The sequence below is a fragment of the Anoplopoma fimbria genome, chromosome 10 (genome assembly GCF_027596085.1).
Source record: "Anoplopoma fimbria isolate UVic2021 breed Golden Eagle Sablefish chromosome 10, Afim_UVic_2022, whole genome shotgun sequence".
In the NCBI taxonomy this organism is placed as follows: Eukaryota; Metazoa; Chordata; class Actinopteri; order Perciformes; family Anoplopomatidae; genus Anoplopoma; species Anoplopoma fimbria.
In genome coordinates, this window is record NC_072458.1 from 6,724,727 (window position 1) to 6,750,351 (window position 25,625).

The following is a 25,625-nucleotide window of genomic DNA, read 5'->3' on the forward strand; positions in this document are numbered from 1 at the left end:
GATTTTATCATTATTATTATCATAGTGAAAATGTCCATGATCATGTTGTATACTTTTAAATATTGCATATTCTTCTTTCAATAACCAGCTCACTTAAGTAGTTACAGTATGTTTTGTATATGGTAAGTGATGTTTGAGTCAGACTTATTACAGACTTTAGTCTTTCTGATCAAAATTAATAAAAATTATAATCTGAAAAGAAGATTTATGTCATGCCAATAGACATATCCCTCTGGGCTTATATATGCGCAATGGTTTCCTGAAGAACTTCATGTGGTGTTTTACTCAGTTGCTGAGCAGGTAGCATCTGATTGAATCTGCTAGGAATAATGGCTGTTTGTGGCTTAGATAGTTGTACTGTAATGTAATGGAGACCATCCAGCCTTCTTTGTGTCTGTGGCAAGAAAAAAGGCCAGGCCTGTTTGTACATGCAGTGTATAAAGTCAGAGGAGAGCTTGTGTGCCCCGATGCTGGAAACTGTACTATCTGTCTCCTTGTATATGTCCTTTACAGAACCCCCTGATGCCACATCAGCACTGTTCACACAGCATTAAACACAGCTGGGATATAGCTACATTACACTGTGCCTGTGTGTATACTTTTGTGTGTGTGTGTGTTTGTGTGAGAGAATGTGAACACTGTACTGAAATCAACTTAGATTGTAACCTCATTAATGACAGTGTGTGGGTTAATGTGTATGCGTGCGTTCTGTATCTTTTTCAGTGTGTGTGTACGTGTGTGTGTGTGTGTGTGTGTGTGTGTGTGTGTGTGTGTGCGCAATAGATTAAACTGAATACTCTACATATTCCCCCTCTCCTCTAATAGGTTGTGTTCATAGAAACATCCATCTCTCTCTCTCTCTCTCTCTCTTTCTCTCCTTCTATCTCTCGCTCTCTCTCGCTCTCTCTCTCCGATCCCCCCCCCCCTCTTGCTGTCACACTCTGGGACCTCTCTCTTTCTAATTGGCTGCTGCGTTTCTTTTCTCCATCCATCTATGGCTTCTAGCCAATGAGGCGACAGAATTGGATTTCTGCTTGATAAAGCACTTCCTTTGGTTGTCGTGGAGACAATGAGGTGGGGGAGTCTCCTCCCTGGCCATACCATAATAAGATCAATGGATACCTTGAAGATACAGTTACTTTAGGAATATCTGAACCACCTGGCGAGCGACACAGTCAGTGAGGCAAAGAGGGCACAGACAGGTCCGTGGAGTAATAGATGTCTCTGACAGTGTTACAGTAAACCCTCTGCCACCCGCTCCCCTTCAACATGCTTCTGCCTAGATGGCATAAATTGCACCACTGTGAGAAGACTCTGGCTTTAGCTGATGAAGACTGATGGGCAAAGCCACTGCAACTTAATGTTTTCCCCTCACTTCTGATTCATTGGGCTGAATCCACCATTTTTAGATACCAACTCTGAACAGAAACCTGCAGTAAAGGCTATTTAGGCTGTTGCTTTAACTGTTGCTATGCAACTACCATACTGAAATATGCATTTGAATCACAGTGCTCTTTTATTTAATGTTTAACACAAACCTGAGCCCTAAAAGAAGTGCTATGCATCTTGTCTTGACAAGAAGATGCAGAAGTAAGCCACTCAATCACTTATAGCAAGTAAAAGAAACCGGTGCAGTGATTTCTTGTCTTGTGATTTCTTCCTCATGGCTTCAATGTGTTTGTCAGATGTCTGTAGGACCACAGGGCATTGCTGAATTCAATGCCTGCCAATTAGTACACAGAAAGCCTACCCAGAAGTAAAACTTTCCCTTCTTACTGAACGCGGGGGCATTACTTTTCCTTGGTTATGTGGTGATACTAAACTAAATATGCACCATGCCAGTACTGCAGTAGCATTCTTATATCCATGGGTTATGCATAACACTTTGGATGCAAATGCATATGAAGTGACGCAAAGCCAGTTCATTCTTAATGCTGTCAGTTTATATAACAGGGCACGGTCTAACATTTGCATGTTCACTAGTGAACTAAAAAATAGCTGACACAGACAAGAAGTTGCCATGAATGTCATGTTATCTTATGCATCATAAATAGCTGATATGAAAGAAAGTGCTTTCAATGGTTGATATAACAGAAGATGGCAACATTGGAAGAGCAAAAGAACAAACTAAATGATGGGTAAAATGAAGAAAAGACAATTGTACAGTAAGGTCTGTTTTCTGAGAAAAGATAGAAGAGAAGACAGAAAAGAGATGTGAGAAGTATAATGGCCATCCCGTCACGCCATCCCCAAGGTTAAATGAGAACAGGAGAGAATGAATTGGCTCTAAAGGCTCATTCTGCCAAAACTAAATGAAGCAATAACATCAGAGAGCTATAGAACCCCATTAACACTTAACTTGAGAGAGAGGGAGCAAAGGGGTGGGCAGACAGAGAGGGATAGGGGGAATGGAGCTGACAGAGACAGAAAGAGACAAAGAGAAAAGAGAGCGAGCTACAGAAACCCTGCGTCTCTTTACCTCCAGAGTAAGAAGAGGAGGCAGTGAGAAACGTAGAATATGTGTGGGGATGGGTGCAGTGGAGAGAGGGATAAGAGTGCCCTCCTCTTCCTCATTACATTACATTACATTACATTACAGGCATTTAGCAGACGCTTTTATCCAAAGCGACTTACAGGAAGTGTATTCAGCATAGGTATTCAAGAGAACTACTAGTCACCAGAAGTCATAAGTGCATCTCCTTTCTTAAACAAGCATCTTAAAGCATAAACCGGAGCAAAAGTATAGTGCAGAGGCAAAATACTACGAAAACAATAATTGCAACAGACTAATACGAATACAATAAGTGCTACAAACTAATATGAATAGGATAAGTGCAGTAAACGAATACGAATACAATAAGTGCAGCGAAAGCCTCCTCCCTCTGGTTCCATAGTAATATGATAGTTTCAGGCTGGGGTCTTTAATGAAGATTCTGGGTAATTCTGAGGACAGTGCCTCTGGGACTGAGGGATGGTTAGTGTTAAAAAAAAGAGACAAAGAGAAGGATGAGACATGGGGAATGAGGAAAAAAAGGAGCAAAAGGATGAAATAGGGAGAGACGTGTACAAGCAATAAAAAAGGCGATGTTGTGCTAGTGGGAAAGGCAGGCTCAGTTGGGACTATTCCTCTACTCTGAATATGTTGTGGTGCTTTCACCATGGCATTCTTCCCCCTTTTCAGCCTCAGACTTTCTCTCTTTTCCGTGAACCAGTGTGTGTTTTTGTATCTGGTTGCCTTCTCCCCTCAGGAGATCAACTGACCACTCACCTGCCCGCTAAACTGCCCTTCATTCCCTCATCAGCTTCCTAATTAAAGATAACTTTGTACTGCCGGCGCACCAGATCATCAGAGCTACCACTATATTCTTGCCCGTTACGTGTTGTTTACCTGCTTATTCCCCAACGCCTGTTTGCCTCTGCCAGCTGCCCAACTTTAGCCTCCTTTTAAAGTAGTAAACTACATTTGACTCCACAAGATGTGAAACTGCAATTTCCTTTTTCCACTATTCACTTGAACCATGGAAGAATGTACGGTCCTCAAACATCATGAACCTACAAACACTGAGATGTTCTGGACACAAACTGTAAACGTTCTTAAATAGACGGTGACCAATGTCTGTAAACCAAACCATGTATTTTTGCAACCTTGAAATTAACATAAAAAACATTAAGATACACTGTATGGTAAAGCCATTTATGTAATTTATTTGCCAATGTATTATAAAGCTTTATAAATATATTTGATCCCCCTTTTCATTCAATAAATGTGTTCTGAAATGTACGATGTTGGCTTTGTTAAATTACAGTTCTTCTCAGAACCCTACTTGGCTTGCTTCTTTAAATCCTAATGCACTCACTGAAGTGTTTTCTAAAACTTTATAAACATATTCTTTCCCAAAAATGATATATTCAAATTGATTGATTAATGCTTTTGGCTTCACCAACTTTAAAGTAAATCCACTGGAAAGAAATGACACTTATCTGACGGCAGTAAGACAAGTCTGACACCACAAAGATGACAATCCATGGGAAATATCTACATTTACATATTGAGGTTTAAGTTTCTTTATGAAACTATTAATATTCATGCTCTCATATGTGCCTCTTCACAGGTGTCCCGCATGAATAAAACAACTTGCCAAGGCTGATGAAAAATAAATGGAGATGGGAAATGATTTGGAGTAATACTAAATGATTTGTCATTCTCTTTGCCATGCTCATCCCTTTCTCTTGCTTTGTAACATCATCTGTCTCTTTAAATGGGCTTTGTGTATTAAGAAGCCTCCATTCCCCTGTCTCACACAATTGTGTCTAACTGATTAACATGACCACCATTTCCAGTTGCCTTCAGATCAGTTTATTGTTTAAGATGACATTTTAGGCATTTTGTGCGAGGCAATGATGAAATGTTGTACCAGAGAAAGAGGGCGGAACAATCGGACTTGAACCAGGAGTGGCTTTGGTTTATGTGGTATGTGTATAAGCCCCTCCGGCACTGTGTCTGTGTTTGTTCTGAATGGATGTCCGTCCTCTTCAGGTCAGGTCCTGTACAAATTTTACAGACCCCTGTAGACCTACAGTTTGATGAAGTGTCTTTCGTTGTGCATGACAGATTGTATATATGATGTAGTGTGATAAAATCCATGCATATGATTCAGCATGGTGCATGACTTTTACATGAAATAGCATGGAAAAAGACAGCATATGTAATGGTACTTCGTGTAAATCCTTTATAGATAAGGGGCTATAAAAATGACCTGATGTAGCTCCAGTTGATCTGATCTTCAATCAGGTCAACGTATATGGCAATATCCATAATCATACATCACACAAATTCCAACTTCTTGCACATATCACACACACGCATGAACTCAATGAACAGTGTGCAGAAGGGCATTAGGATTATAGCCTTCAACAGTCACATACACATTGTAGCCTTCAGCAGAGAATGTATTGCTCTAGGCCATAAACTAGAGGCCTTGGGCTCTGACAGTGAGAGGGGGGGGACACACTCGGACGGACGGACACAGGTTTTGAGCAAGAGCAAAGCAGAAAAGAGTGTGTGTGTGTGTGTGTGTGTGTGTGTGTATTTGTAAGAGCGTTCAAGGAGCCATGGTGCGTATTTGAGCACACATACGTATGTTAAAGTGTATCTGTGTGTGTGTGTGTGTGTGTGTGTGTGTGTGTGTGTGTGTGTGTGTGTGTGTGTGTGTGTGTGTGTGTGTGTGTGTGTGTGTGTGTGTGTGTGTGTGTGTGTGTGCACGCATATGTGTATGTGTGCGTCCCCATGGTGCTGACGCAGGTGTTGCCATTGACGACAGAGCGGTCACCACAGTGACCCTGAGTGGAATAAGGAAGTGTCTCCTGAATACCAATCAGATTCCTCCTGGGACAAAAAGCGACCAATCACAGCTATCATCTGACAGAGAATTAGACACTAATATGCTCTGACTAGCATATCATTTACAGTATATCCTACATTAATTATTTTCAACAAATTTCAATTATGTAAAAATGCTGCCAAACTGACTTTGTAATTGCCTGTAAGGACTGCTATGTTATATTGATTAAAATTACATTGAATGCATCAAATTTAGATGGAGCAAAGCCTAGTTGAAAGCTAGTTCAGGCAGACAACTTGAGCTGAGTTGCTACACTCGATCTCATCATGATGATCTGTACTCACTGCAGTCATACAGTATTTATACAGTACATATTACTTTGTGCATTACATTTACAAGTGTATATGAGTTTCTATGAGTATGGCCCTGTGATGGAATAAACACATCAAATGGACATATATTAGTTCCTAAATGATAAATAGCAATGTGTGTCAATTCACAACAGCAATTTAAATATGATACTTTGCTTGACAGACAGACAATGAGGGAGAGAGAAAAAGAGATTTACCTTGTTGAGATTTGAAGCAGTAATTATCCACACACACTGCGCGTTGCTCTCATATTGAATTGGGAAGTTAGGCGATGTGAACGTTCCTGACGGCCCTTGAAGATTACTGCCACATGTCTTCACTGTGAGCAGAACAAACAAAACACATAATGTCGTTGTTATTAGCAGCAACTGCAGAATTTGTAGTGGTATTAGCTACAACAATAGTGTACTGTTGAGTCACAGCACTACAACAGAGAGGCAATTACTTTTATAATTAAGCCATTAGGGTTTATGCTGAGCCACAGAGCCTCAGAACAAATCCAACAGCAAAATATAGAAGAGTAGGTGTACCATGCAGTGTAGAAAAAACAATTAAAAGTGACACGACTCCAATGCTAAGAGTGTGGTGACAGAAAGAGGGAAGAAGAGACCAAAACGGAGACCAGAACAAAAAGAAGACCAGCGGGTCAGAAAGATGTTATTGATACTGTCAGCGACATCTCCCTGGATAGAAGTACTTAATTGGAAGCTATTGGCTGTGAAATACCACAGGATTAGGTGGTATTGACTGATAGAGACACTCACCAGCATTTACTCTCAAAATCTATTGAAAGTCAACAACTTCCAACTACTAGCTCGGCAAGTATTATATTCGTTCTTAAAAAAGAAGTCAAATGCACATCTTACATTAGATACCACAGGAGGGTGTTACAGATAAAATGGTCTTTCTTGTACTTGAGCAATTAAGCAAAATTCGGTTGGCCAGTGGTGCAAAAGAGCCCTATGTAGTTTGAGATGAGAGTCTCAATGCAAATCCAGAAATGCAAATATATGTATGTCAACACAAAGCCATACAAACGCACAAACACCGACTGTGAAGCTACACTCACAGTGTGGTGTTGAAAATGACACATGCTAGTCGTTCAATAAACCAACCAAGCCTTTATTAGGCTGTGTGTTCTGACTGGATGTGATAGAGAAGCTGCTTGTCTGTCCTTGGGTCGTCCTGTTAGAGTTGGGAGGTAATTTTCTGGTTGGTTTGAAGCAGTGTTTGTTCCTTAATTAGTTTGTTCAGCGGTAGGCCGCGGGAACACGTACAGTTAAAAGCCGCGCACACACGCACACACTCACACAAAAGCAGAAATGCTTGTACGATAACACATTTAAAACCAACACATTTGCACATGCAGTCGATATGTACTGTGCAGCCGAGAAACACTTAACACAGAAAGAATAGGCTTTCTAGCACACACAGTAAGCGGTTTCACAGCAGAACATTTTCACCATGTGTTCAAACATAAATCACACATGCTCACCATGCAGAAACAGCACACATAAATGTATACTTTCAAGTACCCACACAAACACACAACTGTGTCTTAGTGCTTAGAAGGAAGGCAAGGGACAAGTAAAAGAATCGTACCACAGTGTGTTTGTGTTTCTTTGTGTGTGTAATGGGGTGTGTCCGTGTGGTGCTGTAAGAGAGTGTCCGAACAAGTACAAGACCCCTTAGAGGCAACCCTATATCTCTCTTGTCTGGCAACCCTATATCTCTCTTGTCTGTCTCTCTGTCTACATGTCTGTGTTCCCCTGTCTCTCTGAGTTCCCCCTGACTGAACCCAGTTGACGCTTGTTTCTTTAATTCTCGATGCATCTGCAGTTGACCTTCTCCTGTGTTCAGCTCACTGCAATTTATAAACTGATAGATACACAGAGATGAAGTGTGCGTGTGTGTGTGTGTGTGTGTGTGTTGCAGTGGGAAAAGTGACTTATCTACATGTCTCAAAGTGTGTGTGTCTTCGTAACAGAATGTGTGTGCGTTGACAGCTCAATCAGCGTGTCCTAAACGAATGGCCATCCCATCACCGTGCCAACAGCAGAGTGGGAACGGTGTTGCTATAGCGATAGCGCAGAGAGAGTTATCACCAGAATTACCAGAGGAGCTAACATCCCATAATTTATATTAAACCCCGTCCGTCTCTCTGCGTCCCCTTGTCTGTCTGTCTGTCTTTATGCACCTTTTTATTCACGCTGTCTCGGTCGCTGTATCAGCCTTTGTACGTACTCCATGATTTACAGTACACTCTATCATTTGCTCTATCTGTCTGTCTATCTCTCTATTTTTCTTCCAGTCCCTTCCTGTGCCTGTCTTCTGCATGTTTCACTTATTAAAGGCGGACTGATGAAGTACAATTTTGAGGTGCCTCATTGAGAATTTTCATTTCATGCTACTTTATAATTCTACCCCAATTCTTAAGAAGTTGAAGTTGTAAGTTTTATTTCTACTTCAATACATTCAGCTGTCCACAATAGTTACTAGTTCCTTTGTTAGTTAAGATTTAAGATGCAAGTATCTGGTTATAACATTTGATGTATATGTATGTATAAATAGTATTAATTAGTTACGATACTCAAATCATACAATATACTGAATAATAATATAATAAACTGTATAACACTAAGATATGTGATGTTTCAGCATAATGATTTATTTTCATGTTGATACTTTAATTATAATTAAAATACTTTTTCTGAAAGTTGCATAAACTTATAGAGTTGCTTACCTCACTTATAATGTTGGCAAACTAGTTCCTATTAGCACATCCAGCTGACATTAGCATTCATTATGAGTTTTTTCTCTGACGCATAGAAGTCCAATATTCCCTCTTGTTGTTTCTCAGTTTTAGTTTCCACCATGACCAAAGACACAAATCCGTCTCTTTACCTGCTAATTACTCTGCTATGTTTACATGCAAGTTGCTTAAATATCTGAGGTTCTTCACTGAAAAAAATAAACTTTCTGCAGGAAGAAATTAGGTTAATGAGGGCTGAGTATGCAGGCTCAAAAAAAGGGAACAATGAGCTAAAAGATACTTGATTTTGATCGATTGTTAGTACTAAAAACTTAAACAAGTAAGATTTTGAATGCATGACTTTTACTTGTAATGAAGTATTTTCATAATTGTTGTCTCACAGCCTCCCTGTCGGTCTGTCTGTCAGTCTGTGTAACTTGTGTAACTGCCGCTGTCTGTGTCTCTTTCTGTATCTCTTTCTCTCCCTCTCATCATTATTTATACTGGCTCTCAGTTTAGAGGGCTTGAAGCCAAAAAGGCCACACTATCATTGAAGCCATAATGAATTCTAGATCAAATTAAAAATTTTGATGAGGTCTTTCTGGTACTAAAAGCATATTGTTGGAATCACGAGCGAGATTAACTCAATGCTTCAGGCAGGAGCCGCATTGAGTATATGTGTGTGTTTATGTGTGTTTAACAACATATCCTCTTTTGAATTTGTAAATTCAGATCAACTGGATTCCCCCAGGAGTCTCATTTTCTTTCTCTCTCTCTCTCTCTCTCTCTCTCAAACACACACAAATATGCACACTCATATAAACGTTTGGATGTGGACCAAAATGAAATGATGTTTCGGGCAAGGATCGCAATGTAATCTAGCTCCAATCGGCTGCCTCACTGTTCTCCAAAGTTTTGTTTTATGGCTTCAGAGCATAATTGACGCACCCCATAAGCACCGGGAAGGTTGCTGGGTTTGCTTCACAATGTTTTGACTCGGTACTCCATTCTAGCATAGCATAAGTGTTTCCTATGATCTCTGCCACACACTCAAGGTCTATAACTGCTGTTTTCTCAGCAGGTTAGCCTTTCCGGTTAGTGAATCGTCCCCACAGTGGAGGGCTCAGGTTCAATCATGCATATAGCAATACCTGCCGAAGCATACTTGGACTCTTAACCCCTATCTGTTCCAGATTATCCACCTGACCCTGAACCCCAAGCAGAGAGCATAAACAGAACTGGGGGTGAAATAAATCAAATAGAAAATAAAAATCGAATCATACGGATGCGTTTTCAAAAGTACACAATTTATGGGGTTATTTGGAAAGGGCATGCTACTAGACCAGCAACGTCCTCTTGGTAGAAATACATCTTTGGTCCCAGTGCTCATTTGTAAACTGCTGAGTGTTTTGATATTGCACACTTTTACTGATACATTACTAGTTATGTGGCTTATGCTCTGTATCAAGTAAAGCTATCAGTGCATAGACTGTGTTGTATTTTCTGCTATTATTAATTTGGGAATCACTCAATGGTGTGCCTTGGTGAACATAATTTACCTGTCCATCACAAAATGCCTACAAGCTAAGTGCAAGGTCATTTTTTCCAACATGGTTAACTTCCTTATTTATTTTCATAATTTCTTAATGAAAGGGACTTTATGATTAAAGTACATTAATTATTAAAAGATCATCCTCAAAAAAGGAAATTTCTAATTAAAGTAACTTTGACAGGGAGGATGTGTAACCAACTACACGACATGTAAGCTAAAATTAAAACCTCAAATCATGATTTTGACAGAAAGCGTTAAGGGGCATTTTCTATGTTAGTGTCAATAACAAGGAGACAATCACATTGATTTTTAATCACAGGTACCTTTTGTCTGGCATGTGTTTGACTGTTTTAATGGCATCAACAAGTCTAGTTAATACAAGTTTGGATGAATATTACGACCTCAGAAAACCTTAAGGGTAGCATACACTTCAAATTTGATTTTTTCTTTGTGGTGAAAACTTTTATTTAATGTAATTTGTTCACAATGAGCGTTAAGTCATTGTGTTGAGTCACAGTAGATATCAGGTGCTTGAGCGGGAAGGCCGAACTGGCTGTCTTCAGGAGCAGACAGACTGACCAATGGACTCAGTGAATGATTGATGACATCGTTAAGCTGGCAGGCAACGTTTCGATGGCCCTCGCTCTGGTCAGAGCTTCAATGGACACACACACACACACACACACACACACACACACACACACACACACACACACACACACACACACACACACACACACACACACACACACACACACACACACACACACACACACATTCATGAAGTGTAGTTGTTGAAGTTGTTTTTTTTTTTTTTTTTTTTTTTCTTCCCTGTTTGACGTTAACATATGTGCATGAGTGTGATTCGGGTTGATATATAGCACCCATTGGTGAGTCAGTATAGTCAGGCAGATCATGTGAGCTCCCCTGGAGTTCACACACACAGATAGACCGAGAGAGAGCGTTGGCTTAGTGGCCTTGCCATCTGTCCATTAATCAAGGTGCCACATGGACTCTCTCTCTCTGTCTCTCTCTCATAAAGAGTTGGTGGAGTGCACAGAAGGACATTGCAATTTGATGGCTGTTTTTCATAGTTTATTTGTATTTAGTTTTGTAATTGTTTTAAATTTACCCCTCTGTTTCTCTCCTTTTATCCTTGTCTATTGGTTCACCGTCGTGATATAAAGGGCACATTTTCTAGATACATTCGCTTTATTTTCCCACTAATGTTCCAACACATTCAGCTGTATTTAGTGTGTTGACAGAGGTGACCCTTTAATAACTCAGCTGGCTTGATGCTTCCTGACAGATTGCTCTGCTTTCAATGTTATTCATGAGTTTCCATTTTAGCTATTGGCTGGTCTCAAAGTAAAGGTCAAATATGAGCTATGTTTAGCAAGACAAAGCCTTTCGCTCATTCCATATTGGCTCAACAGGATGAAACAAAGTAGGGTCAATAAGGACACTTTGCGGAAGAGAACATAATGTTTTCTCACTTAAGATCAAACAAACATGTAATGAAATACAATTATGGCTGCTTTGCTCTCACACACACTTTTCCTACCTGTTGAGCTCATTCCAAAGTTTCATTTATTTTCTTGCCCCCAAAAGCCAGTGGAGGTGAACACAGAGGCACACAGTTAATTTCATTGTGCCAAGGTGGATGGAGTGGTGCTGCTCAAGTTGAGTTTATGCAGATGCAGCACAATTTTTGTTGGCTTAAACATCTTGGAATGAAATTGCACAGACATTTCCATAAACCATCTCTTCAAACATAGCAGGTACCTTAATTAAAGTTTTTCTATCAAAGTAGGTGCCCAACCTTCTGTATTTTACCACATACTTGAGTGGTTAGCCATGCAGGTTACATGTTTGGAGATTACCCTTAAATTAACAGGAATATAGTTCAATAAATACTTACTGTAGACACTATAACTTACTGAAGTTGTAGCTTAATTGGAAAGATATCACTGTCTTCTAAAACACTTAGTTTGCATCATCATACATGATCAGAAATGTCTGTGTCACAGTTAAACTAGCATCAAAAGATTCAAAGAGGTTTTGGAGGCATTTTTGGGAGCTATAGGCGAGTTCTCTCTTAGAGGTCAGAAACTGCTGTTTAAATATAGGATGAGATGATGGCCATCATGATGTCTGGCCATCATGAAGCCCACCATCAGCCCACCTTTTGATACTATAGTATCATACTAACAATGAAGTCCTGCTCAGGCTCCCATTCATAATTGTGCCGTGTAAATTAATTGATCACACATGCACTGTCTTTCAGTGTAGTATAGCCTGTTGTGTCAGATGCCTAAGACATACCTATACTTCTTGATTGGACATGTCAATATGCACAATGTGAATATTGTATCCAGGTTGCAGAGCTGTTAAAACAGACGTCTGGCAAAGAAGGAATAAAAAAGGACTACTCAGAGTCTGTTGGCTTTAGACTAGCCACTCTCTTTTGCCCCTGAGGCATTTTTTTTTTCAGAATTTCAACATTGGATTTTTACCCCAAAAGGGTAAAGGATTTTAGTGAACGGGTTTAAAAATAGAGGAAAGCTCTCTGTATTATTTTGTATGCTTTTCAGCGAGGCCAACACCACTAAAACACCCTATTTCAAGCCTTAAATGTATACTTGCAATGTTTACAGTTGCATAGAAGTGTGGTTTTTCTTTTGTGTTTTCTCTTCTGAGTGATCTTGGCATAAAGCTCAAATATCTTGTCCTTCAAGCAACCTCAATGTGGTTATCCAGGGATTTATGAGATTTTTGAAGATGGATGTCTCTCTGTCTCACCGAAGTAGGACAGAGATACACTGCATGATAATGGCACTTAGCAGTACTTTCATGAGCAGAAAAACAAAGAAGTGTCCTCTACTCCAGCAATATTGTCTAAACCCAACAATGCATATCATTCTACTGTCTGCCTTTAAGCATAAGGTAGCATAAATCGAGTTATGCAGCTTGTTTTAGGGGACATGCTGCAGTAACAGTGCCCTCCACTGTGAAATGCCTAACATAACAAAGATCAACTAGCATAGTCGTTAGTTACTTAGCAGCAACCATGCACTTTGTCAAGGCTTTGTCAGAAAGTTACTTACTTAACAGTTGCTCGTGCTGTGAATACCAGCGAATGTGTTTTCAATTTAACAGAGTTTTTAACAATGTTACTGAGAAGCTACAGTAATAGCTTGGTGAAAGTGTCTCACAGTCAGCTCAGCCCACAAACCTTTCCTACAAAGATCCCTGCCGACAGAGGACTGATGGCTCCGTTTCCTAGTGATAGAGGTCATTCTTTTTAACCATTCACAGGGGACAATATCAGTGACTTTAAATGTCACTGGCAGCCTCCCTTTGGGGAAGCTTAGCCCATCAGGGCGTGGAGGTAAATGGGAGACTTGATTGGCTTAATGTCAGTAGCTATATTTAATTGTTAATTATAAAGTATTTAGTGATGATGAATCCCTAACAGCCAATAACAATCTTAAAGAGACAATCAACGGGTATCATCACTATAATATCCCTGATAATGAGTTGGGTAATAAGGTTGATTGGCAGGGACCAATGAGAGCCCAAACGAGAGAGTCCTGTCCTAACTGCAGGCCAGGTTATAACCTGCCGGCTTACAAGGATCTGTGCTGTCATACTAACAAAAAGCTTAATGAAGGTCAGTCCCCCTGTGTGTCCAGTTCACAAAAGAAACCCAGCGTAGCAGTAGGGGATGGTGGTTACACCGTGTCCTTTAGCCAGAGAGCAAGAGATCAGGGCCCATGGCTGCCCTGCTCAGGTGTCCCTGAGCAAGATATTATCTCCCTATGGACTCTGTAGCTGAATTTGCACTTTGATCTCCCGGTGCAGGGCCGATAGAAATAAAGTTTATCCACTAAGTATGGCTGGGGCAATTTGTCAATGTAATCGAGATAACGTGCAAGTTGGCTGCGACAGGTGGAAGCATGAATTCCACCAGAGAACAAGCTGCAGCTAAAAAAAACTTGCCCACAATCCTCATAAGTGTGGAGTATGAGACCAAACAGAAGCAGAGCCCTTTTGCATGATATAATATATATGATTTTCTACCTTCTTGATAGCCCACCATGTTAAAAGTATTGTCTTCGCTGCAGCTTTATTGGTAAGGTTACGATACACCATGCTTCATCTGACTCTGTCATTTACGTTGACTTTAACAGTCATGTATGGTTGAGAAAATGGCTTAAACTAACGTTAAAGACTATTTTTACAGTTAATGTTGTTCCAGTCTGTTAATTGGTTCAGTTATTTCACTTGGCCCACACTGATGCAAAAATACATTTGCCAGAGATTATTTTACCTGCACAGATTTGTGTCATAAACCTTTTAAAATTAAGTCAAGTAATTAAAAGAAATAATGATTTTCCAAAACAGGGATTTGAGGTCCTGTATCTTTCTGATCAGGCATCTGACAAATAGGGGCAATCAGCATTTGTTTGTTTTTAAGATGAATTGCTTACATAAAACTTTGAAACATTAATCAGAAAAGTTTAGATATTTAGGTTTGGTAAATTAATTTAAATAAAAAAAGTTAGTTAGATTAATCAATTTATATAAAAAAAAACAACAACAACAACAACAACCTTAGATTAATACAAAAAAAAGAAAATCTTAAGATTCATCAACAGATAAATCATAAATAATTATTAAGTTCCGCTCTACTACTAAGTATTAATTATCACATCACAGATCATCTTTCATGTCTGTTTGTAATCAGTGTTTTCAGACGGTTCCTCCTACAGCTCCATTTAAATATGGGAAGCTGCAAATGTTTCAATTTAACATTTTCTATTGTAGGAGTAATGTTTCAAAAACTTTAAATCTGCTATCAGTTACGCAAAAGTTAAATTGTCTTTCATATGGTAATGTTGTGTGATTGATACAGTGAGTTTTACTTTCACGGAGGTTATAATTTAAGCAGAAAGAGTAGGTGTGACATTTTTCAGCTTTTCCTTGCCTCCTTCCTCTCCTCTTTCTGTTACTCCTCTGTCCCTACTTTCTTCTCCCTTGAAGTTCTATATCTCAGTGATTATTAGTTAGGTGTTGAACCTCCTTCTCTCTCTCTCTCCCTCTCTCATACACACCCCCACACCCAGTGAATATTGGTTTTTATGTTAAAGTATGTGTCTCCAGCCACAGTCTGAAGCCTAGTGAAGGGAGACATGACAAACGACTTTGGCATTTAACATGACAGACGCCCTCTCTCACTCCGTCTCACCCCCTCTGTGCATGCGCTTGAGTGCATATGAGAGTGTGTGTTGTGAGTCTGAGACTAAAACAGTGGCATATGTGAAACCGGAACCAGTACAGGAAGCTGATGAATAATATCTGAAACATGTTAATTACCAGAGCACTTAGTGAAAAGATGACAAACCCCCACGTGTCCACATTAAACATCTAAATCTGTATTCACCATTGTCGCTGTAGTGTATGCATGGATTACATAAAATATGTCACTTTTAAAACTATAAGGGAAAATTGCATTTTGTAAGAACTTGTTCATTCTAGTGTTTATCTACAGTATATTCAGTTTATGATAGAGGGTGTAATTATGGGTCCTGAACTATCACCTTCATTACCGCCCTGATGAAAGCATGTTGGTGAGGCGCAACCTGCAAACATGGGATAATGAAGTGTTTTGTTTCACAATTTTTATCGCCAGAGGTGTTTTTCCACAACAAACTCAGCACTCCAAAACTCTCCTGAGGAGAGGCCAAGGCAACACACCGGCAAGTCTCTGTTTTTTTTTTTATGCTTGAGTGTTTTCTTAACTTCACATGTGTGCTAACTCCCTCTTTATCCAGCTGTATCTGTGCTGCCACTGTGGTGTCAGTAATTTGTTGATGTTTGTGCAGACGCCTGCTGAGAGCCGTTTCTTACCTTTACAGACCGGTCTGTGGTCACTCCAGGCTGTGAAGACTTCGGCTACTCTCTGGCAGCTGATGGTTTTGCTGCCCTGAAGAACATAGTCTTCTCCGCAAGTGAACTGCACCACACTGTCAATGCTGCACACACACACACACACACACACACACACATAATCACATACAGAGGAAAGGCAGAGAGTTAGAAAAGCTGAAATATAGGGACACAAATTGTGTTAGGGCATGTACTTTATGTGTAGACTTGTGAGGGCACCTATGTCTGATTACAAAGCTGTAATTTAAAGTTACTGTTTGCAACTTTGTGCATGCAAATTGTACCTGAAATCGTTGCCATGGCGTTTTCCATTTTCTGGCTCTCCCGGGTCAGGGCAGGAGTTTGATGCCTGTCTCACTCCACCTTCATTTACTACACAGAAAGACAGACAGGTGGAGAGCCAGGGACAGACAGGTTAGAATAAAGCACAGACGAGGCTTAGAGTAAAGCTACACTTTCTTTAAGTCTAAAATGTCTGCATTTGTCGTTCTATTGGTAGCGTGCCAGCCTCGTCTCTTGTTCACTTTAGAGGCAGACAGAAACAAGTAGGACAAAAAATACTTTACACAGACAAGGAGATCAAGAGACAGACTGTAAGGTAGGCGGACAGGCAGGAACGACACATCACTCCAGACACTATCCTAATTCTCACAGAAACACACGAGCTAATCTTGACAGTAACACCCAAACACCAAACAGACAACAGACAGAACTATACAAATACTACGGCAACACAACACACATGCTTCTGAGACGATGCATCTCTACTCTGTCTCTTTCTCCAATTACAATACTGCTGTTGACAGTATCTATGTAGCTTTTAATTATTTTCTTTATTTATTACCCTATCTTTGTTTTTCTACTTTTTGCTTGTTTGGTGTCTTAATCTTTTTGCTTGTTTGGTGTCTTAATCTTAATCTTTTCCTGTCACTCTGTGTCCCCTGCCTCCTTTCCATTAACCCCACAGCTGTATTTCATTGGCTACACTACAGTATATAATTTGTATTACCACAAAGCTCAAACATTCTCTCTCTATTTCTCTTGAGCATTTCAAACTTTTCAAACTTTTATAGAAACGTAGCTGCTGGGTTAACTTTGAGCAACGGACAGTGTGTGTGTGTGTGTGTGTGTTTTGCATGTGGATAAGAACAGAGAGAAAAGTGTGTCTTTGCATAGCTGTCAGGTGAGTGAAATAATGCAAAACACAAACAACTCTATTTCAATTCAAAACATTTCTATTTTAAAAGTTTTCCAAATCAAAACACATAAAACTCCTTTTGTCTTTTTTTTTTATACCAAAAGTGAACCATCACGTGATGGTGAAATTTTCTAGTAGTTTTAACTCAATTATTTGTAGTAATGCAGCATCTTAATGAGCCAGAGTCCATTGATGACTTATTTTTACTCAATTTAAAGCCCCACACAACAGGATCTCCCGTATTTCTTAATGACATCACGGTGAAGAGTAAAATTATTCACACAAATTATATTAAAATCAGGCCACTCTGGGGATTTTTATGCGCTTTTTTCAGTCGTTCATCCTTTCCTAATGTCTGGTGTCAGTGGAATTTTACTAGAGGGAAAACGCTGTCTTAGTGTGCTTATTTACTTCAGTTATACAGCAAACAAAACACCCCCCGGTGTAGTTTGATATTCAAATGCATGGACGGATTTTAAAATGACAGGGAAACACAACTAATCATGTATTTTTGGTGTAGTATAATATTGAGATTATTTCTAAAACAGAAATTAGAGGAAATTGTGTCAGTAGTCTGTTGATCCCTTATTTCATTAGTAGCCTATGATTCGATTTTGTCTGATTGTGAAAGAACATAATAGCTTATATGTTATATTTGGATTTGACATTTTCTTCATGACTCATTATTTTAGTTTTTTTTAAGTTAAAACTCATCTTCACTTAGCTTTTATATCTAAAAGTTATTTTCGTGGATAACAAGTCACCGTCACCTTACCTAAAAAAGGCCACAGAAGATAAAAGATGATAAAAGTCCCATCAAGTCATTAAAACAATACATCATGTTATAACAAATAATACAAGTTTCAAGCACTAAGTGTAAGGCTGCAAATCTTATCTTTATTCTTGAATGTTTATTGGCACATTGTGGGTTTTTTCTTGATAATTTAGAATAATGGTGATTATGCCCTAAGTATGCTGTTATTCCATGTGTGTTGTTCTGGCACAGTTGCAAAACAAGCAGAGTTCTATATAATCCTTATCAAAAAGCACACAAATTAGCTCAATTAGATGTTACAAACACAGAGCTATAATTCTGGCCATTTATACTTACACCCAGCCTGTCTGGCCTAAGTGACTAACATGCATGTACATGTTTAGTCCTTATCAACAAACCCAGCAGGTGGTTTGTGTGTGTGTGTGTGTGTGTGTGTGTGTGTGTGTGTGTGTGTGTGTGTGTGTGTGTGTGTGTGTGTGTGTGTGTGTGTGTGTGTGTGTGTGTGTGTGTGTGTGTGTGTGTGTGTAGAGTAGATAGTTTGTTGCTTTGTTGGAGCGGCTAATTTGACCATCTGGACTATTAACACCATAACAGAGGGAATGGTTACAGTATCAGTGCAGCACGCACACACTCACTTACACACACAAATACCCTCAACAGTCACATACTTCCACATATACATGCACATATACAACAACATGTACAGAAACAATGACACGCACATAGGCATAGACAGACACACATACACAGGTTTTGTGCTTCACTGGAGCGTTAAACCAGTCAGAGCACAGCAAATGAACATCTGAACCAATCAGAGCCAGACTAATTAACATACAAATTCACAGCTGTAGAATCGAACCTCAACCATGACTCCCCAAACTGTCAAGAAACCTGATGAATCTGGGATGTGCTGCGTCTCTGTGCTGTGCTTAGCTCGGCTCATACAGTATTTATTCACCCATAAACACAAAGTGGACGAGCAAATAAGGAAAACAAGCGATAAATTAGAAATGTTAAAAAAAGAAAAACATAATTAGCAAGCATGCAAACCAATTAACAACATGGACAAGCAAGGTTCACTCAGCTTTATGTTTGTGAACATTGTTATGATTTGGCATGTATGTCCTTGCATCGATGCAAATGTGTATGTGTTCACATTTGTCGGTGTGCAAATATGTGCTTATTTATGTAAGAACCTCCAGCTGTGCAAATGTCAAAAATGTGAATAGCGTGTTGCTCAGGATTAAACTAGATGGTAAACATAAATATACATATCATAACCATTATGAGTATGGGTATAATGTGTAAGTGTATGTGCATGTGTGTGTGTGTGTGTGTGTGTGTGTGTGTGTGTGGGGGGGGGGGGGGGGGGGGTCTAATATAGGAGAGAGGAGAGAAGATATAACAAAGACATAAAGAAGTGAGAAAGAAATAAAGAGGAAATTAGATGTAAGATAACTCTGAAATATGTGAGGTTTATGTGGGCACTGACAGCTTTAATAAGTGGAACTTCAGTAAAAATGAAAAAGGTACTGATCTCCTTCTAGCAGATTTTTCATGCTTTTTATGCATGTTCTCTTGATACCAGAGAGTTGAAAGAAATGAAATAATACTCATGTGACCACTTTTACAATACGGTGCGTCAAATGACTTATGAACCATTAGCACCCTTGCACTTGATAATTTGAATTCAGGCTGTCTTATTAAATAGTTAGTTTCCAAAGTCTTACAATTTGGGATTTCACAAAGTTAGAGGAAATTATGGCGGTTCCAAATGAAGAGCAGTAAATTAACAGGGAACTTTTTGTACTTGTTAGGGGTGGACCCCTGGATTTAAGTGTTGTGTGGAAAGATTAGAATAATACATCCACAACAGTGCTTTAACTTGCTGCTAACTTTGAGAGGGTATACTCCAAAACTTTAATGTATATGTGAATTATTGTAGAGATTCATTAGTTGTTCTTGTATAATTTCACCATGGGCCTCATGGCAAGGGGATATTATAAATGTAAAAAAATGTTCCGATGCCCCCAAATTACTTGTGTATAAAAGTTCTACAAAATCTAGTTTAGGTGTGTGTGATAGGCAGAGCAGAGAGTGGTGAGGAAATAAAGGAGAAGAGGCAGGGGGGGGCGGAAAACAATATTATAAAAGCTGATTCACATCCCCTTAATACGCCCAAAGCAAGCCAAAACAAATCATGATCAAGCTTATCTGAACAAGCCATGATTAAATATATCAAAGCAAGCCATGAAGAAGCATGCATAAACCAAGACACCGTGACGAAAATGCATGTACAAAACATCAAAACAACAGAAACACACAGCAGTCAAGCAGAATGCAAAAGCACGCTCTATAAAGGCTGTACACATCTCTGCATGAAATAATGTCTTATTTAAACATGTCAGGCACAGATTTTAGCTCTATGTGTACATGAATTGATTTTACCACGTACAGTCACATAACATGCCACTGTGTTGTCAATAAATAGAGACACAAAGTGTTGAAACTAACAGCCCTTATATGAGAAAAAGTAAAACAAAAATTTAAAGAAGCAAAACCAAACCTAGACACAAAACCAGTCCAGGCCAAACCCAGTCATCACACATTAGTTCATTAGCCATAGTGACATTAAGTTGTGAACTCACATATTGAAAACTTGTTGCTGGAGTCTTTGCCAGGGAACAATTTAACGCCCCGCGATTTAAAATCTACTGATCGCTTCACTGCAGAGGAGAACAGAATACAGAAAAGAGCAGAATATCAGACAACAGATTGGATAAAGTGGAAAAAAAACGAGAGCTAGCGAAGGAATTTTAAAAAGCAGATTCTTCTCCCTCACAATGCCGAGAGAGAGAAGAGTACAGTGGAAAAGAAAGTTGCAAAGTAAATCTTAAAATGGTGGAAACAGATACTGAGAGGGCCATAGAGAGACAAAAAGTTAAAGACAGTAGCAGACAGAGGAAAGAAAGTAATCATTCAGAGTTTTGTTTTCATAAGAGGCTTAATCTTTCTCTCTCTCTGCCACTCAGAAACATACATTAGATTTCGGGGTGTTTTGCTGGAGGCCCCATTATATTCTGAACAAAAGCTGGTAAAGGAAAAGACAGCTTTAATCAAAATGACAATGATGCAGCTCAGTAATCAAAGCATTCAGATAATGAAACGTTAGAAAATAAATAGTACTTTTAACCAGCGTAAATCAAAGACAAAAGAAGACAAACTGACGGAGGGATTCTTGTCAATGTGAGCACTGTTTTCTTACATACAAGACATCGTTCCATTACAAGGTTAGCAGTTTTCCCCCTGTACGTTACTAGAGCTCAGCATGTATGGTTGGAAAGACAAAGTGAGTGGGCGAGAGCTGTATTAGAATCCATGCGATAATAACAACATCAAAACACCCCGGGGTAATTTCAATTTCACTCTCTCCAGATTACATTTTTTCTGCTCTGTCCTGTCAAAATAAATAAATACTTTACGAACATGAATCATGAAAACATAAACACAAATATATCTGGTCTTCAATGACAAAGTACAGTGACAAATCAGTTTAATGGATGTCTGATAGAGTGGCTGACAGACGTTTTCATAATGACCTGACTAATCCATTAAATGGTGACAAATGGCAGATGAGTTTATGTGTTACAATTATCCTAATGTTTTACAGAGGCTACATTTATGAACATACATCAGTTATATTGTCAAATACAATATATTTGATATGGTGTAATTACATCATGCACATTTTATGCCAACAATTATCCTAATGTTGCGATATACATTCACATATGCTAGTAGTCCTCTACTTACCATGATGATATCATACCAAATCCATTAATATGCTAACGATTGATCTAATGTAAAGTGGCTGACCATGAACTGAATTTGTGTATTACTGTGTTAACTTACCAGCATGTAAAGTGGTTCCAACTGTATGTGTGTGAGTGTGGTGTGCACATGTGCGACAAGGGGCGGGGAGATACAAACCCCCATCCTATTTTCTTTTCATTTGAAAGAAAAATGTAATAGGTACTTAATTGAGCTTGTTAAAATAGATGATAATACAAAGCTTAAGGACTATGCTATGGACACATCTGCTAAACAGGCCAATTTATTTAGTTGCACAATACTCTGTATCTATGGCATTAGTGACGTAAAGTCATCTGCATCGTGATGTGGAACTAATTGTCAACACATTGCCACATTATCACTGCATGTTTAAGCAACGTATGTTTGACATATATGCTATGCTATAGCTGATAGTTTAAAGTAATACTTATATATATGTCAATTATTCACACTGTGTTACCTTGAATTCGTGAAGAAAACTGTTTTCAACATATTAAAACGTATTAACTCTCACACAACTCATGCAGTGCAATCTAGGTCTAATTTATCCACTCATACATTCACTACTTCCCGAACACATGCATTTACGCTAACACGGGCAAGCCTGCGCAAGGTTGAGACTGATTGTTAAGTTTTACATGCGGTGAGTAACTGATTTACAAATGGGCATTCTAGGTTCCAAACTGTGCACTCAATTAGACATTAAATGTACATTGTACTCACACTTGCTTACTGTAAACGGTCTTTTAAAAATGCTAACACATCATCCTCTTTCATAAATGACCTGCAAGTTATTCCTCCTTAATCAAACCACACCTAGACATTAACACTTCTTCTCATATGACAAATAAATATCTCATGTAACTCTATTGACAGCAAACAACATATCGTAAAATACAAGGTTTTCATCTAACCACAGGCAGTGTAACTCAAAATAAAAGCTAAACATTCTGGTTTGATTTATCTCGCTTTTTATAGAGTTTAGAATCCTTACAATCCTTTTGTGTGAGCCGAGGGGAAGAAAATAATGTCCTTTTATTGCTGTAAAGAAAAGCTCACAATATTTTGTGCATTAAAAGGTCCACTGGGATACCTTCGGATTATAAGAACATGGTGATTTATTTCAAAAAACTGAATAGACTTTGGTTTCAGAGCACATAAGCTTTAAGCCTTGAAGTAGTTTTAAGGCTAATGTTCATATTTGTAATGACGTCCCCACCTGGCGTATTTTTGAAATTTGGAAAGACAACTCAATGCAATTCTTTATCAATAAATTACACATATTATGAACATATATGAATTTCCCTTACACCTTCAAATGATTTCTGTCAGAAATTCTCCATTAATAAGTTTGCCCTAAGCAACTCATGTATCATAGCTGTTTATGGCTGCCTTGAAACACAGCACACGCATGAACAGCACATGCATGAACCCAATGCAATACGCTAACTAACTTCACAGCAACCCTTACCAAAGATTCAAATTTGTTATTCCGGACACTGGTTTCATAACTATTCAAAATGAGGGAGAATACTCTTGATATTTGAAAGTATTTCATACATCAAAAGTGGCTTACGTTGCATTTTTTTCTTTAACATTTAAGTGCAGTGAATACATTTTCTGTGCATCTGCATTGCATACATGACACCCATTTCAGATGCATAAAGCCTCTATCCTCTAACCCTGGGTGGTATAGTATGGTATTAACAAAAAAATCACAAATAGTATGGCAGAACATAAAAGGGGGGGGGGGGGCACAATCCATTACGTAGTTGTAGGGATGCCTTCAGATTGTATTTGAGAATGTCCCAAGTGTGAGAAATGAAGAACATTCATCAACCGACTTGTTATTATTGACAACAAGGGGAAGCTGGGATCTAGATCAAAGTCTTATAATCATGTTTGAGATGTATTTCCCCCCTCTTAGGAGCAAAATCGGGGAATCTGGGCCAAAAATTGTTAAAAGTCAAATTAGTTTTTGCCTGTGCAAATTCATTCACTGTATCAAGCCCCTGTTAATATGCATCATAAAACCTGTCCTGCGTGAATGTGCATCAAAGTTAAATATGCACATTTTAATATTCTAGCCGACAAGCAGCAGCTCTACTGCAAGCAACAGATGGAAGGGCAGATGCATTTAAGTAAACCATATTTATGAAGTAAACTAGTGCATATTTAACAAAACTATATTTAACTAGCAACAAAATAAATAAGAACTGTACTAAATGTTAACAGTATGACAACAGAAACAAAGCCTAGTTCATTAAAATACACACTTACAAAAAGCTTCTCCATGAGTCTTACAAAAAGCTTCTCCATCTGGATTTCCCATTTTTTAAGATTGGTAGTCTTATGATTTCAGCAGGCCTGATACTGTACCTTCAAACCAACATCATATTGTAAAACCATAGATGTATTTGTCCTATTTCCAAAATTGAACAGTCAAATCCACATGGTAAACAGGCAGATAAGAGCAACTCTCCCAATTTAGCACCTCAAACAGCATGTTCATATACTGCCTATACTGTAAATAAGATTTTAAATTAAATACTGTCATGCTGTCCTGGCCTACACGTCATATTCTACAAACTTATAAAAAAACTTTTTTTATTTTTTATTTTTGTTGGTATTGATCCTAACAAAAATCACACCATAATGTTTTTTAATATGCTTTCAGTGGAAATGAGAATAATTATGTGATAATTATTATTCTCTCTAACATAGCAATTTGTCAAAATAATCGTAATTAAATACTTTTTCAAAATTGCCCTACAGGAATGAAAACGGTTCATGCTGCCATGTCAGGTGGTCCCCCCTGTTTCCAGTCTCTATGCTAAGCTAAATGAACTGGCTGCTGGCTGTAGCTTCACATTTAACAGACATATAAGAGAGTGACTTTCCTAAAATGTCAAACTATTCATATAGGTGACATGAAATCTACTCTATCATCATATTTCCAATGCTAATGGTAATAAAATGACTTCGGCGTATAAGTCACTTATTTTGACTTAACCACTGCGGTTATAAAGAAGAGCATGGATTGAAGAAGCGGTTGTATTTTGTTGGCTGTAACTTTATTTTAATTTGAAGTTAGTATCAAGTTGTACACCAGACAAATACAGTCTAACTCACAGGGGAAACACACCCAAGTTGCAGTTTAATCCTGTTCACACCGGTGAATTAGACTGATTACTGCTGAACAGAGCACTGTTTACTTATTGTTATTCTTGTTATTCAAACTTTATTAACATTAAACGGGTTGCCTGTCCAAATAGCACCTCATTTGACAAAAGGACTCCGTTGGGACCCCAGAAATACACCGAACAAGTGTAATTAAGTAAATTGAATGAGCTGTTCTCGAGATATGGGAAGAACACACAGACAGACAACAATGCCTTGCTTTATACTTAGATGTATAAAATAATTACTGCTGTGTTATGCATATGTTTGCATGTAATATTTAGCTGGCTCAAATGTCACTTGAACTAGGCAGAAGGTGGTGAAAGAAGTAATAATGCGTAGGTTACAATGATCAATATCTATCTCTGCCTACATTGAGTTAATCATGGTTTTAATATATGCAATTAGTGAGTGCAATCAGTGGGTGGGAGCAGTTGTCAGTGCTTAAGACATCCACCACATCTGATGAGCTATTTTGAAACAACAGACCAGCATTCACACAATATCACCAAATTGTATCCATGCAAACCGGTTGCATTAAGTCAACCAAGTACGTTCCCTGCCATTTTGACATAGCAACAGCAGAAAAGGGAGGAAACAATGAAAGCCATTGCTGCTGAAATGCAAGCTTCCAAATAGCATAAAAGATGA

General features: G+C 38.7%; 1 protein-coding gene across 1 annotated transcript in view; it reads right to left on the bottom strand.

The window, feature by feature from the left end:
- LOC129096798 (CUB and sushi domain-containing protein 3-like) overlaps nucleotides 1-25,625 on the bottom strand; it is a 317,998-nt gene that overhangs the window by 98,336 nt on the left and 194,037 nt on the right. The window contains 4 exon segments of the mRNA XM_054605442.1: nucleotides 5,911-6,032; nucleotides 15,931-16,055; nucleotides 16,254-16,341; nucleotides 20,591-20,668. Of these exon segments, the coding sequence (XP_054461417.1) occupies nucleotides 5,911-6,032; nucleotides 15,931-16,055; nucleotides 16,254-16,341; nucleotides 20,591-20,668 (413 nt within the window).